Source organism: Lagopus muta, chromosome 5 (genome assembly GCF_023343835.1).
Source record: "Lagopus muta isolate bLagMut1 chromosome 5, bLagMut1 primary, whole genome shotgun sequence".
NCBI lineage: Eukaryota > Metazoa > Chordata > Aves > Galliformes > Phasianidae > Lagopus > Lagopus muta.
This window is the reverse complement of record NC_064437.1, coordinates 15,736,132-15,756,891: the sequence shown is the minus strand read 5'-3', so window position 1 is coordinate 15,756,891 and position 20,760 is coordinate 15,736,132. Positions and strand designations below refer to the sequence as shown.

At 36.7% G+C, this 20,760-nt stretch overlaps 1 protein-coding gene across 5 annotated transcripts in view; it reads right to left on the bottom strand.

Moving 5' to 3' along the window:
• RPAP2 (RNA polymerase II associated protein 2) overlaps positions 1–20,760 on the bottom strand; it is a 34,824-nt gene that overhangs the window by 13,753 nt on the left and 311 nt on the right. For 2 of the 5 annotated variants that reach the window (XM_048944743.1, XM_048944742.1), the window contains exons 2-11: positions 20,305–20,350; positions 19,357–19,471; positions 18,609–18,707; positions 17,786–17,851; positions 17,204–17,292; positions 15,020–15,055; positions 13,265–14,207; positions 11,724–11,818; positions 10,114–10,194; positions 3,646–3,714 (exon numbers count right to left, since the gene is read on the bottom strand). In XM_048944743.1, the coding sequence (XP_048800700.1) occupies positions 3,646–3,714; positions 10,114–10,194; positions 11,724–11,818; positions 13,265–14,207; positions 15,020–15,055; positions 17,204–17,292; positions 17,786–17,851; positions 18,609–18,707; positions 19,357–19,471; positions 20,305–20,350 (1,639 nt within the window). Of the gene's footprint in view, positions 1–3,645; positions 3,715–10,113; positions 10,195–11,723; positions 11,819–13,264; positions 14,208–15,019; positions 15,056–17,203; positions 17,293–17,785; positions 17,852–18,608; positions 18,708–19,356; positions 19,472–20,283; positions 20,351–20,760 lie in introns of all 5 variants that reach the window. The other 3 variants (XM_048944747.1, XM_048944745.1, XM_048944744.1) reach the window with 2 other exon arrangements.

Below are 20,760 nucleotides of genomic sequence, written 5' to 3'. Positions count from 1 at the left end.
TCTATGTATTCATATTTCCTAAGTAATACTGGAACATGCTGGGAGGAAGTGAAGTAATACTGATCTCCTGCACATTATGCCAAATAAGCAGATTGCGTTTGCTTAGGAAATGCTGATAAGTAAGAACTGCTTAACAGAAAACACATTTGAGTTCACACTTACCAAATGACAATCAAAAACTATTAAGAATGAAAAAAGGAAGAACATATACATTCATTTTTTAACTATGTTGAAAAACCTTGCTTTTTCTTTATTTCACAAAAAACTACAAGTTGAGAGCAAGAGGACAGACAAAGACTCGGCCTTAATTTCGAGTGCTTTTACAAAAAGAAAGGTTTTGGGGCTTTTGTCCCTGCAAACTGTTTCAGAAGGGGAAAAAAAATTGCATTTCTAGCTCAATTATGAACAACTCTTCTTAGCTGAAACCTACTTTCTGTCATCAGATGTGGAATAAAAGATCATCCCCCTGATTTTTAAATGGTTTCTTTGGGAAAAAAACTGCTATCTTGAGTTCAGGTGCCGTTTTTATAGTCACTCTGCAAATCTGATTCATATCTAATATGTATTTGTGCATTTCACACATGTAGACATTTCCAGGCAAGAACAAAGCAGGAATATCACAAACATCTAAATTTGTCTGAAAATATTTTAGGAATTTCAGTGTTGAATAATACAAATGCTCTGTTGTGCAAAGAAGTAAAACTGAATACTTGAACATAAGATTCTCCAGTTCCTGAACTGTTATCTCCAAGAGAGTAAACCTCTAGAGTACATCTCCACATGACACATTTATCTAAAGTGGCTGCACACACGTAACGATGGCTTTTGTTTTGTGATCGTGGTCATTTTGAGTTTGTTTAAATACTGCAGCCCAATGCCTATACGCTAATCCCAGAACATTCTGAAACGTTTCAAAGCTTTTAGCGGGAGGAACCTCTTGCATAGGCTTTGTAGATGAAGCTGACCACAGTTCACTGGAACCAGCCAGCTCAGATAAATAAGATGAAAGCAGACATTTCCTGAAAATATCTTGAAAGCTTTCCATTAGACTGTACCAGGGGTATACAGTAAAAACAGCAAGTGCCCATGCTTATATAGCAACCAATCTTCCCACTGCTTTCTCCATTCTGTCTTGATTACTGTCTGTGTATCTATTTATCTGCTTCACTTTAACATCTTGTGAAAGTACTTTGGGAGAAAAAGATGCAACTTCTGTTTGCTGGTTTGCATTACAAAGTAGTTACTGGTGTAACACAAAATTCTACTTAACATTGGTATTAAATATGACAGGGAGATACAAAAATTTACAACACCTAATGGGCAAAAAAATCAGAAATTTGATCTACGGAACATTTCAGAGTCAGCCACTCCACAATAGGCATGAATGCAAGCATTCACACAAAATTCTCTGGCTGTCCAAGTGTATTCTAAGAAAGTCAATATAGTCACAAAGACAGGAGTGCCTCAGGCTAGATTTTCAATTTGATTGAATAAATCCAGCTGTTCACTAGAAAGAGGAAATGCTTCACCACTGGGATCTCCAACATTTTATAATTCTAGAAAGATCGTCAGACCACTTACTGTCAGGTACTTTACTTCAGAACAATGAATTAGAAGTCCAAGTTTCTTTAACAGTCAAAAAATTTGAGGGCATTTAAGTGCTTAGAATGATTTTTGGAAGGAAGGCCAGCAGAATACAAAGGGAGCCCAGATCTTATCTAAGCACTAAAATTAGGTGTAAGAGTGGGCCTTGACACTATCCTACATGTAGATTCTACAAAGATTTAATTCACAAACTTTTAATGAAGAAAGGATAACATTATCATAGTACAAACTATTAAGCAGTGATAAGTCTTTAGGTCAGTATAGCTGTAATGATAATATTGAGTCTCCCAATAGCACAGAAAGTGTCACTGTACTCTGAAAGTGCACTGTGAACTTAAGCACACCGTATGTCCCTAGGAGAAGGAAGTGGTGAACCACAATATCGATGCACAAAGTCGAGTGCAAGTCCAACAGTTGCTACTTTAAACAAAGTTTGCCTCCTTCCAAACAAAACAAAAATACTTGAGGTCTTAGAAGTTTCTTTTCATATATACCCTGAAATCCCATGCTCACCCTGCCTTCTTTAGTTTGTGTTCTTACGCCTCATGCAGCACAGGGTATATGTAATGTGGTTGGTCTTCCTGCTGGAAAGAGGAAGTTTCAGGGTCTTGCTTATGCTACTGCACTCCTGAGCATTATGACAAAAAAGTCATCCTGTGTTGGGCTGGGTCAAGACATTGGAATACATTACTGGAATAACTCATTTATTTAGGCATGGACCCCTAGAAAGCAAAGGTAAAAAAAAAAAACACCTTGGTTCTCTGCTTCTACTGATTGCTTCCAAGACTGCCTGCTACTTGTAGAACATTTAAAAGCAATTGTAAAACAACCATTAGCTATGACAACATTTAGACCTCATCATAATGCAGCACAGACCAGCTATATATTTTAGCTTCCGTTCAGAAGAGTCACAATTTCCTTAAATGTACAGAAGCTACTTGAAAAATTCATAAGATCTGTTTCACAAATTACCAATTCAACCATAAGAATATATAGTAAAAATGACAAAAGATTTGTTCTTATAGTTGATAAAAAATGTATGCCAAGGCATTCAAGTAAAGTTACTTTCTGTGTTCTGATTTAATGAATCATTTGAGCGGTATCTGGCTGGGTGACAGAGATGCAAGGCTCGCTGAAGCCTACTCTAATGCCTACTGGTATAGCCTTCCTTGGGACAGTAAAGCCAGAACAATGTGTCAGACTGAAGTAATATCAAAGAAAGTAAATGCAGTACTGGGGATGCTATGAGGTTGGCCCACAACATCTCTTGACCTGTGAATATCTGTAAGTACTTCTCTGTCCTACTGGCTCCAGTGACCCAGGAAACGCAAAAGAAGAAGCAGCAGTGCGGTAATAAACGGCCTCTGAAATAAGATTTCTGCAATCTTGTAATTCAAGCTGAAAGACATACAAAGATTGCTTGATGGTTTAACCCTATTGAAAAGCAGGGCCTGACACTATGTGAAACCACCAGTGATTTCTTAAAAGATGAACTAATGTTAAATAATGTTTAATGTGAATTTCATAGAGAACTGTCTGTTTTATGCATTGCAAAGTTTATATTCTTAATTTTAAAAATGTATGTTAATTTGGAAAATATAAATTAATGATGCATATGACTACAACTTTTATAATTCATGCCTATGCATAGAATCTGACTGAAAAAGACTTACCTTTAGGGAAATAAATTGACTTTAATGGTGAAAGTGACATTAAAACAAGAAAACAAAATTCAAATAATACATGTCATTTTGTCCCACTATTAGAGAAGGGCAGACTAGTGAATAGAAGAGACTGAAACAACCCCTTTCTTCCATCCTTCTTTAAAAATATCTAAAACTTAGTTAGCTCTTAAAAATAACACTGTTTGTCCATTGCTAACATTTTGTTTCAAATATTTTATTTCATTTGCATTAAAAATATTTCTGTTGATTCCTCCAGTCAATTTCAAGAAGTCTTTCCTCTGTTTTATCTGAAAATTAAACATTCTCTTGACAGGCTAGTTAGGACAATTGTGTATGAGAATAAAAGGGTACTTACACAGATAATAGAACAATAGCAATTAGAGTCCATTCAGGCATTTTGTGAATAATATTTCTGTTTGTTAACCTGAAAAATAGCAATTAGAAAAATCAATTCATCAATCAAAAAAATTCATTTCATAGTGAAAGTAAACAGATTTTAACTGCTGAATTCAAGTCAGCCCTTTAAAGGCTTAGTATGCCACAGTACAGTGTGGCATTCACAGTCCCATGTGAGCAGTCAGCCAACTTTCTGTCTCTCTCCTCTTAGCTGGCCTCAGAGCAATTACAAAATTGCCAGTATGTGTTTTTGTTCTGGAGAGAAGTGGGATGAGGAAGATAGAACAGTAGCCAATTCTTTGAATTCATAGCTTTGGCTGCTATGAAGGCTCAACTCTCCCTGACACCCAATAGGAAATTCCAAGATCCACATATATGCTTTCTGTAAAGATGGGCCTTCTTCCTTACTGGTTTCAGATCTAGATTTGCTGTAAAAGCTAATTTTGCATTGTAGTAAAAATAGTAAACCACAGCTTGAAACAGTGATTGAGCACCTGATGGAAAGGCAGGGCCAACCCAGGGGAGCTCAGCTGCATGTGATGCACCTGAGTAACCAGAAGGGGTGGATCCAGTCCTTCCCAGACCTCATTTAAGGGCTGGCAGTGGAGGTGAGGGTATCTTGCTGGAGTTCCTTGCCTATGGGAGGCCTTCCAAAGGTAAGCAGGTTTTATTCCTTTATTTCTCAATCTACAGATGCTGCACTTGGGTTTATTTGCTGCAGCCTGGGATTGTGCTACTCTGCTGCTATTGCTATATTTCCCATCACGTTACAGCAATACATACATGAACATATGGGACTTTAAGATACTGGAGAAAGTCCTCTGATGACTTGTGTTAGTAAAATGGAAACCTACAATTCTAACTTAAGCAATGGGCATCCGTGCAGACATAAGAGCAGGAAAATGAAGTGTGAAGCACCACAAAGATGCTCAACAACAGGATTGCTACATCTTATATCCTCTGGTCCCTGTGATTTAATTCAGTAGTAATACAGTTTGACTTAAACTCAAATGTTAATGTGACTTAACAATTTGTATATTGTTTTATGGATGAATTTAAGCATGACTGGTGCTGTTTGTGATGAGCAATTTTATGGAAAAGCCACAGCTCAAAAAGAATGTGTAGCTTTATGGGAACCCCAAAAAAACCCTAGCAGAACTAATTTTATTTAGACAGATGCTGCCATATAACAGAAATGCTGAAGGGGGAGCGCCTTAGTATGTTTGCTTCCTTCTTCCACTCTGCTTGCTGTCTCTGTAGTCTTACATAAATCAGACAGAGAATGAAGCTATTCTGTCACTCACCACTGGCACTGGAGAAGATGAAAGGTTGTTAATAGGTCTGAAAATAAACCCTTTTGTCTAGAAGGAGACATTTACTAAAAGCATGAATTTCACCTGCTCCATCAGGGGCTTTAGATTCTTCCTCATTAGAAGAGGAGATAGCGGACATCAACCACTGCAGAGGTAAAGCAAAAGACTTCTATACCGTGTTCAAGGCTCATTCTCGGAGAAAAGACTTAAATCTGTTTTGAGCATCTCAAAAGAAGATTTAATACCTGGGAGTTTTCTATAACTGCTAGCCTAGTCATAGAAGCTTTATCACTGAATCCCTTCACCTTATCAGCTCTGATTTTATCAAAATAGTACCAACTGAGCATGATCAGGGTAGCATGACAGATGCTTGTAACACAATTAATGGAAGCTCCAAAAAAATCAAAAGCTAATCTACCTCTAATTCAGTACTAAAACACAGCTGTGTGTAGGCACACTGTTTTTCCTGATTGAGTACAATAAATCCAGCTTCAGATCAGAACGGAACCATGCTCAAAGGATCCCGAAGTGTAATGATCTATGATGATCAGTTAAACATTGAAGTTTCCAATATATTCTTCTTACTTTTCATCCTTCAAAGGTTAATTTTAAAATGAAATGGCTCTTAACAAATTGAATTCCATGGTTTTCTTCACTCAGTAAGGCTTTTAATTTCTTTAGGAAATTAGATAACAAAAATACCCAAGAACACTGGAAAAGTGTTTGTACTTGCCCTTGTTAAAACTCAACTTCTCTTTTCTCACTTCGGGAAAACTACACAATTCTCAAAATTACTATAAAAAATACAGTTGTAAATAAGACATTTTATAGGATTGCTTCCCTTATTTTAGAAATGCACTCAATTTTTTTTAAAAGGATACTAATGATTATAGCAATATTATTCCATTTTCTTTCTCAAGTCTGCTATCAAAGTAAGATTTTTTTTTTAAGCTGTAATTACTAAAGTAGTATCTCAACAGCCCTACTTTTGTTAAACAATGAAAGAAAAATCAACATATAATACTGTGTGTATAGGAATTATGTCAAACTAGAATGATAGTATTGATAAATACAAATTATTTTTTTAAAAAGATGCACATTTACCAACCACTATTAAAATAGCCAATGGCAGTAGCTGGCAGCAAAGCTAGTAACTGATAAACTGTTTCATTTTTCTGGTTGTAGAAAAAGAAACAAAACAAAGGCTGAAGGTCTTGACTCAATACTGATGACAGTGATAAACACTAAGAAATGTCTGATGGAATCATCTTGACAGACAATTCATATGTAACATTCCAGTTAATCTGCTATGATAAAACACAATGGAAGAGACAGATCCAAAACACCTGGGAAAACTCTGTCAAATAGTGAAAGCATCTTTATTTCATTGCTCTACAAGGAGTTATTATTGATTAGAGCACAGGAAGGTGTCATTCTTGTACACAAACTGAGAGATACAGTTATTTGTGTCAATTAACTCTTATTCAATGTTAGTATTGATTGGCAAGCTCTCAACACTAGTCACTGCCATCAATATGCTATTTATGAAGGAGGCAGTCATGAGATGCAGATAACCAGCAGGATATGCCAGTATGGATTTGCTGATGTACTACTGTCACTGGACTGGATGAAGTGAGGCTCCCACAACCTTTCAGTACAACACCTGTCCTAAAGTGCTTGTGCAACTGGAAAAGAAAACATTTTAGGCTGATCAGACTAAAGCTAGCAACCTACAGGTGTGAAGCCTTAAGTAATATGGAACAGTGGAAGGGCAGTCACTTTCAACAACAAGCAGTGTGTCAACACGAAGGCCTCTAAAGAGTAAAGCTTTCAGGAAACAGGGAAGTGCAAATCCTCTGCAAAAATGGTTCATTAATTCTTTGTCTTGCCTTTGGCCATAACTAGTACTTCAGAACAACTTGTGAAAGACAGGATAAAAAGGTCACCACATTTGTCTCGCACACATTATGGAAATGTTTAAATACAGCAAAAGTTTTAGGATGTGATTTTGGGCAGAGAAATATTTTCTGTTAAAGAGTTTAGTTAAACTTTCTCACACCTACCTAAAGAAAGAAAAGAATGTGCAACTTTTCAAAAGTGAGCGTCTCTATTTACTTATTCCCTAAGAATGGACAGGTAAGCCATGAATGCTGCATGGGTTTCTTAGTTGCTCGTGAGTATTGCGGTTCGTGCCAGCACAGCTTGCAGGAAGGATGTGCTATGACTGGACTAACTTCTTCCCTCAGCCATTAGACAAAAGGACCAAAAAAGCTCCCACAAAGAAGATGAGAATGAGTAGATGCATCACAGTGACAGAAATTGACAGGAAAAGGAATAAAGAGTAAGATGCAGACAAATTCCATTGCAAACCACCTTCCAGTAACTGACTGGAGCTCAGCCTGCAAAAAAACATGAACTCTAATATGGAAATTCTGGGAATACAGAGAAGTCCTAGGTTGAGGTAACCAGTAAATGGAAAACTAAACCCAATAATGACACAAAGAGCACACACAGTTGGTCCTTTTCCTTCAGTCATCTTCCCATTTGGTTACTTAGACACTGATTTTGCTAGTGGTTTACTACCATTAGCAAATGCTGGCCTGAATTGTAACCAATGCCTGCCGTGGAAGCAAAGTTAAGTACTTCCCTATGAGCCCTGTGCTAGAACTTGAACAGAACATCAATACTCCTGAACTAAAGGAAAGAAACTCTCAGTGCTGCAGGTGCTCACCACCTCAGCATCTTCTGATTTCTAGGAAGCAATTTGATACAGGAAAACAGTCCAACATAATAGCAGGTAGATAAGACAAAGTTGTAATAACAGAATTTTGAACACATTTAAGAAACAGCAATACCACATTCATTTTGAGAATCTGTAAATGCCAAGTGCCATAAAATCAACTGAAATATATGTAACCTTAAGGTACAGCAGAAATCCTCTTTTCAACGTGCGATACTAAACTTTAAAAAATAGAATCATACATTCACAAATGTAATAATTTAGCCTCAGTTTCTATATAAATAGCTAATTTTGTCTTCATCTTATAACAAAATGCCCTTATGCACTCTGGAGAATATTTGACATCTCAGTTTTCGTAACAAAAGCTTACAGGCGCTGTGGGACTTTGTTTGGGAAGAGCTTTAACCATTCTAAAATGTCTCTTGAGATGCCTCTGTGCGTTTCCCAGCAGTGGTGATTGAATAATATGTTGCCCAAAGGAGGCTGAACTGCAAGTGTTCCTTTAAAAACCAATGGAGCTGAAAATTGTTGTTGCTTAGTTCACAACATGCTCTTTTACCCTTCTTCAGCTAAGCTTTACTACTGTGATGTATTTTACTTCCTTCTTCAGCAAGTTCTGCAGCCTGAAATATTTCTAGTAAGAAAAGTAAGGAAGTTCAGTAGCAGTGCTGCCTCTGTAGTCATCAAGCATTTTAACCATATTAACAAAGGAAGTAACAAATTTCTAAACCCTACAAACATAAACACAGGTTATAATTTATCCTAGGGCATCTGCAATAGCAATCAACTTATGAGTCAGAGAACTCATATTGATTAAATTTAAGTATGGCACTAGAGATTCAAACCTGTGCCTTATGCCAGAGAGCTAGATTTTTTACTGTATCAGACAGTTTTATACCAGAAATACAAGGAGAAAGGGTTCAAATGTTTTTATTACTTCTCTATTTCCAGTATGTTCATCTTTACTTTCAGCAACACTAACAAGTCTAGCTGTTGTGAGATGCATATAAAACAGTAATAAATTCTTGTGTAGCATTCACAATTGCTATCAACCACTCTTTTCCCAAAATGCTGTATTTCTAAGCAATTTATCTTTGCTTTTATGTTTTTAAAAGGCTACTATGCCCTCCTACAGTAAAGCTCCTTTGCAGCAAACTGCTTTTGAAACCTGATATTCAAGCCATGTTATCTTTGAATAGCAAAAATAATTTAAAATATAAGTTCTGCTTTTGAGGTTTTTCAGCTAAAGTGACCACTAAGCATTTATACCGCAGAGCAACGGAAATGCATTTTTAAGACACAAAGATTTAATTAGAAGAGCAGACGTATACACATCATACAGATGCTATTTCAGTACAACAAAAAATATCTTCCATGGTTGCAATGTTGTTAAAATCTTAATAACAGTTAAACGACTACAGTTGCAGAATGAGGTCCAAACACAAAAATTCTTATATTCAAAAAACATCATGCCCAGAATCAAGCAGAAATAAAATGTATCTTCCATAGTTTAAAAAAAAAAAAAAATCTGGCATATATTGAGATCCATGTTTCAGTGGTGTTTCAGTGGCATTTCTCTGGCTATCAGACAAATCATAAGGAAACAGGAAGAGTTGGGTTTCTATTCACCAAAGACTAGATTTCTTGTGTCAAATGCCACAAGAATGAGCTTTGGTAAATCTACATGTAAACATTATGCATGATGGAAGGTGGTGGTGGTGAGGAAATTGTTTGAAGAGTAACAGCCTACACAGTTGGCAGCTCTTGTTGCTCCTTTCCTAACAACATGTCAAAATGCACAGCGTAATCGAGGTCCAAGACATGAGTGGTGGCTCCCCCAAAAAGAACAAACATCTTGAGAAGTTGCTACCATTCTAATATCCCTCTTCCTTTAGTCCCAGTGTCTTTAAGTATCCTCCTCAGTGCTTCTGTGACTATCTGTGGTAAAGAAACATACCCTAGACCTACTTCCCCTTGAAATTAGAAGAAAAGAAAGGTCAAGCTGGACCTTCTTTCCATTTTGAATATTAGTGGTAATAATTATTAATTATATTAAATCCTGTTAGCCCAGCTACAGGGAGCCAGAGCAAAAGAAAGTGACAGATGTCAGAAACTCACGCTTAATAGGAGGTGATGAGGTAGCAGATCCTTTAAAAGACTCACCATCATCCTCCAGAGACCACTGGCCTAGTTTTTAAAAATCTACTCCTGGTGACCTAGCCACTGTCAAGAGCAAGGAAGGGGTTGACTTGTTAGTCCACAGGGAATATGACATTTCCTACGTGAACACACAGCCTCTCTGTGCCCAAATCACAAATACAAATCATAGGATGTTTAATCAATCAAGAATTGCTAAATAAAGGCTAATACTTACCGGAAAGTTTTGACAAGATTTTTTAGCTCTGTGTAAACATCCCCCAGCATAATCTGAAGAGGGCCCAAAACTGCAGGTAATCTAGAAGGCAAGAGACACTGGTTAATGTTTCTGTGTCTTAATTTCTCCTGAAATAAGGCTTCCATCAGAGCTCGTTAAAGGTAATGAAAAGGGAAGAAAGTGTTTGTGCAATAGATTTGGCATATAGTTTACATTTCTGATTCCTCTCGGTGCTTTTTGAGCAATATTTTTACTTTTACAACATTTTGATTATAAAAATAAGAAGCTCTAATTTATTGTAAATGTGAAGTAGAAATTGGATATCGTTTTACACACATTTTCTATTAAACTCCATGTCAGTTCAGACATAACATTCTTACGGTAAAAACAAATGTTTTTCATTATAAGTATTGGAATTTCAGTCTTCATAAATGCTTTAAAAGTTTATATTGGTTAAAAAATAACAATTGCAAAAAGAAAATTGCATGCCTAACTGTCATTCACACAAAGAATATATCTGCTAATCTTAGACTTACATATGATAAAAAAGGATGAAACAGAAATAACACTCCATTGGAAGTCTGATTATTGGAACAAAGATGTTAGCAGGGCAATCAGAAAATTTCAATAACAGATTGCTTTCCTGCTTGAATGTGTAAAACTTGATAGAGAATGCTGCAAACTGTACAAACTGCTTAACAAGTTCTTGTTATTGCTAGCATTTGGGGATACCATCTATTACTTTTCACATATTAGATGTAGGTTTCAGCTAAAATTTCTGCCTCTGTTTGCTTGTTAACAACTTCTTGCATTTGAATATCCAATTATTTAAACTTATATGTATGGGCACTGTGCTGATACTGTTGGAATAGTCAATATTTCCAGTTGTATTTATATCACTGTACCTTTTACTAGAACTGTGTATTCCCACCAATCTCACCTGAACCAAAAATCAATTAAAACTACAATTGAAATTACAAGTAGCATGTACATGAAGTGCACACAACTATATATTGTTAATATTAACATATATGTATTTATTGCTGATTTTCAGTTGCTATTTTACATCCCTCTGAACCTGCTTTTAAAGAACTTAATTTAGACGCTTCAGATGTTTCCAGGAATCTGAGGGAAAGGAGGACGATAAATGAAGTGCTTTCTGCAGATTTTTGGAAGCACATTTTCATCTTAAGCTCCATGTGTTATAGCAACATTTAGAGCAAGAAAACATAGATATTTTCAGTGTAGGGGCACAGCTGAGTTCTAACAACTACTGACCAGCAGGAACATGCTGTCCTGCCAGCCTTGAATGCTACAACTTATCATCTACAAGCCCTGGTGCATGCAAGAATGGACAAGTTTATCTTAGAGACTATCTTAGTAGCAAGATTCTGACACTTATCTCAGGAGGTTGTGCAAACTGTTATCTGCTGCTCCATCATAGCATGATGGTGTCAAAAATAATTTATTTAGGGCAATACCTACCGGTTATGAATAATGCCACTCAGAAAAAGGTGAAGAATGTCCTTGCACAGTGTGTTTATTACTTAAAATGATGATGAAAGATCACTGATGTCAGCTTGATGATTACTGAAGTAAGGAATACTTACGCTCTTCTCAGTTTCTCGAGGACAATTCGCTTCCTAATTTGCATTTGTGCATTTGAATCAACAAGTGGGAACGTGGGGTCTTCCTGTTGATCATTCTGTATTATAATATTAAAACCTTTAATTACAGTCTAATATTTAATTGCAGTCAATGCACCAGAATAGTCACAGCTTATCAACTCATGTTTAAACATAGGAAGCTCTCATCTCTGAACAGGAAAAAACAGCCAGTAGTGTCTGAATGGACAGAACTCTGGTTAATTTCACCCAACATAGAGTTTGCAGCTAACCTGCTTTTCCCCTTTCCTTGCAAAGCCATATGCTAGATACTTTAATTCAACTAAATGGCAAATTTATTCAGAAACTGTCTAAACTTTTTTACAAAAAGCAATGTAACTTCTTTATTTTAAAAGAAGCAATGTTACGAAAGTTACACCCTCTTATGCTCATAATATACCTGACCTTGAAAAGCAAAAGCAATTTCACATGCTTGTAGAAACTGTACAGCCTACCTAGGATAGTTAATGTACTGTTTTACTATAATGACAAGAAGACCTGGTTGCTGTCAGATGGTCTGCCTACCCTGATAAAAATTCAGACCACTCTGTATTTTTTCAGTTCTCCAAATCCTCCAGACTTTTTTCCCCCAAATTGTCTGCGTTGCAGCAACATATCCAAATAAATCAGCAGACACCAGCTTGGAGAATTTTAACTATAAGTAATGCCAGAGATCTAATCTTACTCAAAAGAAATAAATCCAATCTCAAGTGCTCTGAATTAAAGGCAAAAAAAGAAGTTAATATAGATTTTATATAATGAATAAAAGGTGGAAGAAAAGAAATCCAGTTCCTCTTTCACCCGAGATCTACTCTGTCTAATGGGCTTGTTTCTAAGTAAACCTTATTTACCCTGCAAGGCAGCAGTTTTACAGAAAGCCTTTGTTACAGAAGTCCTATCTCTCCAGCTCACAGAAATCACCAGTTTTTCTTGCCAGTAAGCTATTCTCACACAAGGCTCTTTAACAGCTGCTTCTCATTGCAATTATGCAATGCTACAGTTGCAGAGTTGTAGAGATGATGAAAAGGATGGGCCTGGGAAGTGGTGACAGTGTTGTACTTCATTTTTCTACTAAGATTACAGTAGAAATAGTTCTACCTATTCTCATTTGCTACAAAAACTACATAGGGCCTATATAGATCTTAACTTCTTTCCTGTTCCCGTTGCCAGTACTTCCCTCTTGTTTCAGCCCATGTTCAGATTGTGCTCAAGCAACCCAGTTATCTTTCATGTTTCAAAAACTGCAAGGAATCTACCAGAACTGAATGCTTCCCAAACAGTCAAATTCATTCTTATCAACTCAAAATATTTTTCTTCAATCTTAAGGGATTGTTTTGAATCTATCCAACCTTCCTATTAGTATTTTACATTAATAGCTTGATGATACCATGGCCATATCCGCTTACAAAGGCAGCAACGAAGAGCTTATAATGTCTGCGTAGAAGCAGGATTTCAACAGCCCAGACACTGTTCCATCAGGCACTTACTTTGTCTGTACTTGAATGTTCATCTGCTTGTGTATGTGCTAACTCCTCTTCAGCCAAGGTGTACTTTCCTTTATAGAACTCTCTTACTCGGAGTTGTAGGAACTCTGTTTCTTCTTTTAACTCTTCGTAACTAGGCACAGGCTTAACTGTTTCACCTGAGCCCATAAAAGGTAAGGAATAGTTCAGACTGTTTTCAAACTTCCCTACAGCAGCACTGTCAAGATCTTCGGGTGTATCTAAGTCATCCTCATCGAGTTCTTCATCTTCTTGGTTGGCAGACGATAGGCATTCTGATGACCATAAAGTGTAGTTTGGACCATACAAAAATCTTAAGGTTTCCTCAGTTCTCCATTCTGTAAGTGTTTGCTTAAGCAGTTCTAATAAACTGCATTTGGCAGCTGAGGAAGAAACTGAATCCCTCAGTTCAATTTTTTCATGTTGTTTTGAGTTAGCTAGTGTTTTAAGGTATTCTGCTCCTTTTTTACTCACACCTAGGAAGACTATCTGTGAATTGCTACAGGTATCTTCACAGTTCTCAGAAGCATTTGATTTTCCTGGAGTAGTATTTTTTGAGGGCATTGCAGTTATTTTCTCTTGAACAGTGCAAGCATGCATTTCTTCCTGAGCATTTAATTTACAGTTAGAGAGTCGTTCAGTGATTTCTACCACATTTGAGCCTTCAGATTTAGAGCTGGAATAAGCTTTCTGAAGGTGCTTCTTTTTGAGGATGCTGTTTCTGTGCAGTTGCTGTGCAAGATTGACTGAACTTGACTGACTTCCTGGTAGAACAGAAGAAACAAATTCCTGTTCGGTATCACTACTGCTATCACTGGCTGTGCCATAAGAAGCAGATTCACATGGATTTGAAGATACCCTAGGATTTTCAATGTCAGAAGCTTTGATTACTTCATCACATAGTTTCACCTCTTCTCCAGATTGACCACTGTAACAGAAAACACAAGTCATCAAAATAAGAAATGGATGTTACGTGAGTTTGGAAAATTATTATATATAATTAAGAAAAATGGAACCTTGTTTGCTTGCAGTAGATGTGTAACTTTTGCCCTAGAAATTATATTTAAACTTGTTCTAATGTTTTGCAATTAAGATAGTTTAAATGCTGTTTAGAGAAATTAGTTCCCAAATGCTTATTGGCAGTTAGAACAGCAAACAAGTTGCTATTAAAGACAACAAACTTAAGTTCCAATTTAATATGAAGAATTTTAAAGTACTTCCATTTTTAAAATGAAGATCAGTATCTCAGTATACATATGAATGTAGTACCTGAAAACCAGTAGGCCACTAGAGCTTGTTTTTGGCATATATGTTTGCCATCTAATGGCTGGATGTTCCAAAAGAAAACAAAGTCACAATACACAGCAAGTACAGAGAGATGACAGAGTAACATGACTTCAATTGAGCTGATACTGATGTTTCAGAATAGGAAGTACAGAAGTTTTCATCACCTATAATTGGTACCACTTTCTTTATAAAGAATAGATGGTATAAAATATTTAAACTACAAACAGTGTTATTTGTTTCAGATTTCAGCAGGCTCAATTATGACACGAAGGCCAAGAGCAGCTGTACACTAAATCATACAGGTCAAACATGCTAGTTTAGAATCACAAAGGAAAAGAAATAAGACAAATAATCCTTCATCTAACAAGGTCTCTTCAAAGATTTGCCTTTTACCTAATATAATGTTTGTATTTCTAACTATAAATGCATATAACAAAATACTGTTCAGTGTACCTCTGTCCCCTCTTCAGCAGCTCTATGTCTGATGGTCTGCAAAAAGAATACAAGGAATGAAGACTAATTATTCTGCTAAATCAGTGCTCTTGAAATACACAAACGCAGAAAACACATAGTTGAGGATGGAAAGAACCTCTAATGATCTTAGTCCAACATCCTCTGTTCACAGCAGGATTAGCTGGAATAGGCTCATACATACGCATTCACTAGCCAAATTTGTGTGAGCCAGTAGCATGATACATTTAACAACAGCTGATCAAATCATAAAAACGTTAAGTCAGAAAGGACCTCTGGAGGTCTAATCTGACCTCCTGAGACAGTGAGCTTGTCACCAGCAGCAGATTAGGTCAGTCACACCTTATGTAAATTTAAATCTTGAAAATCTTGAGGATTGAGATTTTGGAACCTTTCTGTGTAGGCTGATTCGTTCCACCACTCTCTTAGAGCATCTTTTTCCCCAATGTTAATGTAAACAACTGATATTTATGGCCAACACTCCTTATTAAGTTTTCTGATAATAACCAAGACCAAGTTTAGGTCTGTAATCTATGTGATTTTTATTTTTTTTTTTTTCAAAAAGTTGTAGACTGTTTTCAGATCATCCTTTGGTTTTCTCTTCATCAAACTAAACATGATCAGATCCTTATAAGTCACAAGGCCCTATAGGAAAAACAATCCTGAGTAGTTTGCAGGAAAAATGCTCCAAATTGATACAGGAATTATTCACAATATCTTCCTTTGAAATTGCTTAAAAAAATAGGCTATGAAGTTATAGTGATCTAAGATAATGGAGTCCAAAGGTTTCTGGAAACACTAAGAACTGTTACTGAACAGATTCTGAAGGATTTCTTTCCAGGTTTCTGGCTGCTGTTCTGCTTCATTTCAGTTATAAGGTAGCACCACAATGCTAACTACTTTATTCAGCACTGAATATTGAAATCCACACTTGCCTTATGAATGACAAGGAACCTTTTAAGCATGCCTTGAATATAAGTCAATGAAATAACACCTTAAACTCAGACAGTATATATAAAAAAAAAAAAACAAAACAAAACACATCCATACAACAGATTTAAAAGGATGACAGCTGCACTTTCCATATAAATGAACTGAGTCTGAAAAGTAAAGGTGATAAGATAGTGATTTAAGAGTAATTATGTGGTGCAAGTTTAAGTTTTAAATGGAAGTTTTTAGTCGTCTTATGCAAATAGATATTACTAGCCATGCACTGCTTGTTGTTTGTGTTTGCTTGGTTTGTTTTGGAAAACATACCCATCTCAGCATAAATAATTAATTGTGTCAAACATCAGAACTCTGCTCTTTATGTTAACAAAGAGATGTTAAAAACAGTTTCTTTAGAGAGAGCAAAGCCATGAAAACACTGGTAAGCTCACTTAACTATTTCACAGTTTTACCTAATTCTTCAGGTCAGGCTGTTCTCAGCCTCTTCTCTCACTGACCCATATTTCATACAACTCCTCCCACTGTGAAACTGAACTCACACATAATTTCAGATTGTTTTCTCTGTTGAAAGCCAGGGTACTTGCTTAGACAATGAAAATTGAATAAATGAGCTGAATCTTCTCTGGGTGAGTATTTACTGCTGAGCAGTGACACCCAGTGGCTTGATTCATTGTTTGCACACCTATGTTTCTTAGCTTTTAATATATTAAAGCACAGACTATGTAACACTTCCAAAATGTGTGTTGCAGTAATAACAGAAAATAAGCAATCTGAAATGACAGTTTTATGAAGGGATAAGGAAGTTCTTCATTCCACAGACTTTCAGTCTAACCTAAAGCCCAATGCAAGTGCTCTGTTAAAATGAGAAAATCTCTTGTAACAGAGTAAAACAAATTATTCCTTTACCTTACATGGCTTGTAAAAATCCAAATACATTTTAAAATTAATAGGAGTTTATTATTTATGACTAGTCTGCCCTCTAAACTAACACAATCAAGTCTGAGTGGTCATTACTAGAACTGGGCCATGTCAATTACAGTAATCCATATGGCAACAGCACTTAACATGAGCACCATGCTAAGTTGACACGTTAACATCACTTGTGTCTGCTCCAGTCTAACCACTTGGATGTATTGCAACTAATTAATTAGCATTGCAGCTTGGACAGAGAAAACAGTATCCTTGAGATGAGCTACAACTATATAAGGTCACACTTACATTTCTTCTTCTCGCATCCATACTGGACTCTTCGAAATTTGAGCTTCAAAATATTTAGATGCTTTATAGCAAAAGTTGCTGCAAAAGCACTGGAAATACAGTATGGAAAATGTGACTGAAAGCATCATTAGTAATAATGACAACTTTAAAAAACAAAACACCAAAACTCTCAAGAGCGATCCTGAACCCTGTAAAATGTCCATACAGTTTAAAAGATGTGCAATAATATTTAGGTGTTTAACAATGTAAATTCTGGTCTGCAACAGAACTTTTTTTTTGTCACATTTTTCAATATGACTCCTAAAATTTTGCAGCATCCTAAAAAAAAAAAAAAATTATTTTGCACAGTTGTGTCAGATAAGACGACAGAACATCCCAGCACTTCTCAGACTCAAGCTTGGTAGCTTGGAGATGGAAATACACTACTTAGGAACTTCATAATCAAATAGTTTATGAAAATGATTTTCATGAGATCCAAATGCATTGGTTCTGATTCAATCCACTCTATGAGTGCTGTTACAAAATGCATTTGTAGTGTGGAGACAGTATTAAATACACTTAAAAAACAGCTTGTTACCATACCTTTCTTTCAGTAATATCGTAAACTCTGTTAGTTTTTGTTGAAATCCTGTACTTCTGTTTTGGCACCTAAAATGATACGTTGCTTTCATCAGCAAGATTGTCATATTGTTACATAAAACTTTCCTCCTAATTCACATTTTCAGTACATGGAATGCTCTCAGTTAGTTGAACTACGTACTACAGCAACCTTTTCACTCAACTCTCTTGGTATTTTATCTCCTTAGACATAAGAACTGCAATTTCTCATTATTTACATCTTAGTAGGCAACTTCAGGTCTACAAAAAAGCCTCTGCTGGGAGTGAATCAATTGCAAAACTGTACATATTTTTTCTTTCATGATTTTTTTTCCCAGATAACTTCTTGTGTCACAACTGGTATTACACCATAGGTTATGTAACTGAACTCACAGCTCTGATATATTGTATTTAAGTGTGACTGATTTTGACACAAGTAACATCTGCTTTTGGAGGGGATTTGCAGTCACAAAGTAATGCCCATGCGTTTTACCTTTTTTCATTTCAGCCCATCTTACAGAGGTACAGAAGGACAAGATTAGAGCGCTTCTGCGTGCATGAAGGATGGCTATGAAACCATACCTTATTCACCTTTATTACTATCAAAATAGATTATAATTGATTCTCTTATACAGCAATGGTTGTCAACCAGTCAGATTTAGCTTTTTACTTCAGAAGCATTGTATTGAAATGATACCTGACCAAATCTATGATTAACATTCCAAGTTTAAAATGAAAAAAATAAGCAAGAGAATAAAAAATGCTAATAGATTCTTATGATGACACTACTCATAAAAAAGCATCTTACATTTTCCAGTTTATTTCGACATACAGGGTAACCACATAGTTTGATGATAGACCGTTCATCAACAATGTCCTTATAGTGAGATGGAGTAATACATTTTCCCTGCAATAACAAGAAAATAGTTCAAAAACAGATACTGGAAGATCTGTCATTTTTCATACTCAAATGAAAATAAGCAAATACAAACTTTCCATTTTATAACAGCGGGTTATAAAATAATAAATAGGTTAATAAACAGCACTGAGAACCCACCCAGTAAAAAATAGTAAAAAGTTTTAAAAAAATACACACACTTATTTTTGCATATACAAGCACTTCATCATATACCTCTAGTGCAGCTATTCTCTCAGTTTTCCTGTCTTTACATGTTACATACACCTGCCTGCCATCATATTTACAACCTTAACAGGAATAATCCTCATATCTTCCCAGTAAAACTGCTGCCAGATGAATTGTGTGGAAAAGAGTACCATTATCTAAATTCAGAGGGCATGACACAGACCTAACTTTTTGTACTTCCCAGAGGCATAAACAAAGTATGCTTACAGACAGAGATTCATAGTTTTATCTCATCCTACAAAACTGGAGCATATTTTTTTACTGCAGAACCCTTGAAAATAAGGTAACCATCAACAGAGCTGACAAGAGAGAATGAACTTGTCCACTCTGAACTGCAGAAAACTGTTCTAAGAACTTTAAAAAACAGTTGGACATTAAGATACAAAATAATACCCAAACTTACAACACCTACAGAATTCAGAAGGAACTCTTCAGTAATGTTCTCTTCTAGGAGTTGCTCAACAATATGCAGTGCCTTTTTCTCAAGTTCAATCTTTTTTCTAGTAGAAGCCTCCAGCGCTGCTTTCCTGTAACATAAGAGATGTTAAATGAAACAGCAGCTCCCATAAGCAATTCCCAAAGTGAATATTTATCTTCTTTTCTAAAATGCAGTAGTTTGCATTTTCTGTATCTCATCAAGTTGGCCAAACAAAGCAACAAGTGGACTATAAATTTTGTAATAACCACTGAAAAGAAGAAAAATAAATAAATAAAAAATCTAACTTTGCTTTGCTTTATTTTCTCCCCAGTCAGGAAAAGTTGCCAAACCACAACAGAATTATTTCAGTTTTGCACGCACCCGTTGGTCATGTATTTTCTTGTATCTTCCATGTATCTGCAGTGAGGCATATTTTAACATATTCTCTTAATATACACAGATTTTAGCCTTTGCTAAATGTTATTCTCATTCTGCAATACAGGCTGATTAAACTGCAGCAGCTAGGTGATAGAACGGAGGCAATCCTTGTAGCTCTGCCTCCTCCAGGAAAGAAGTTCTCCTGCCACCTGTGTCACCACTGTGAGTCTGAATTCCTTTGGGCAGCTTTCCCCAATGGGTGGCTGTCTGACATCTCTGTGGGGAGCAGGTGGCGGAGGCAGCTGTACTATGGCATTCTGTGCTGGTTAAAGGGGACGCAGCTTTCAGCCCTGTTAAGATGTTATGTGCAGCTCTGGCCAAACAGGATGGCTGTGCCTATTATAAGCAATGCTAAACTGATGTTCAGTTAAAAGACGCGCAGCATCACGCCAAAAACCTGCAGGAGGTGGATGGTCTCTGGAAGTCAGTTATCTCTAAGAAAGTCAAAAACACGGGAGGAAAGAGTTACAAAGACCACCATACATTGCTTGCTAGAAATGGTACCTCTGAGCAGCATCTTCATTTTTTGGAGCAGCTGACCGTTTATTTCCTAGAAATCAAAAACATGAATGCATATAAGTGACTTTTCTTCCTTTAGCAATGGAAAACATTGGTACTTTGAAAAATATCAAGACTTCTGCAAGCACAGTGGAATGCACAGAACCTCGCTTTTGGTGGCTGTGCCTTCAGCAAGGCAATAACCACTCAGCAACGTCAGGCACAGCTTTTGTACCGCTCCTGGGGTAAGCACGGCCTGCCCTGACCTGGACGCGGAGCCGATACGCCTAGAATATGTATTTTTAGGTGACAGCTCTCTGCAACCGGAGACGCGGAGACACCGGCCGCCGGCAGCCTGACGCGCTGCCGCAGTCCCCGCAGAGCCCGATGGGGCTCGGGCCCGCCTCATCCGACCGCTTGCCGTGAGCCCGGCCCCAGGCAGCCGCTCTCTGACCCCAGCCG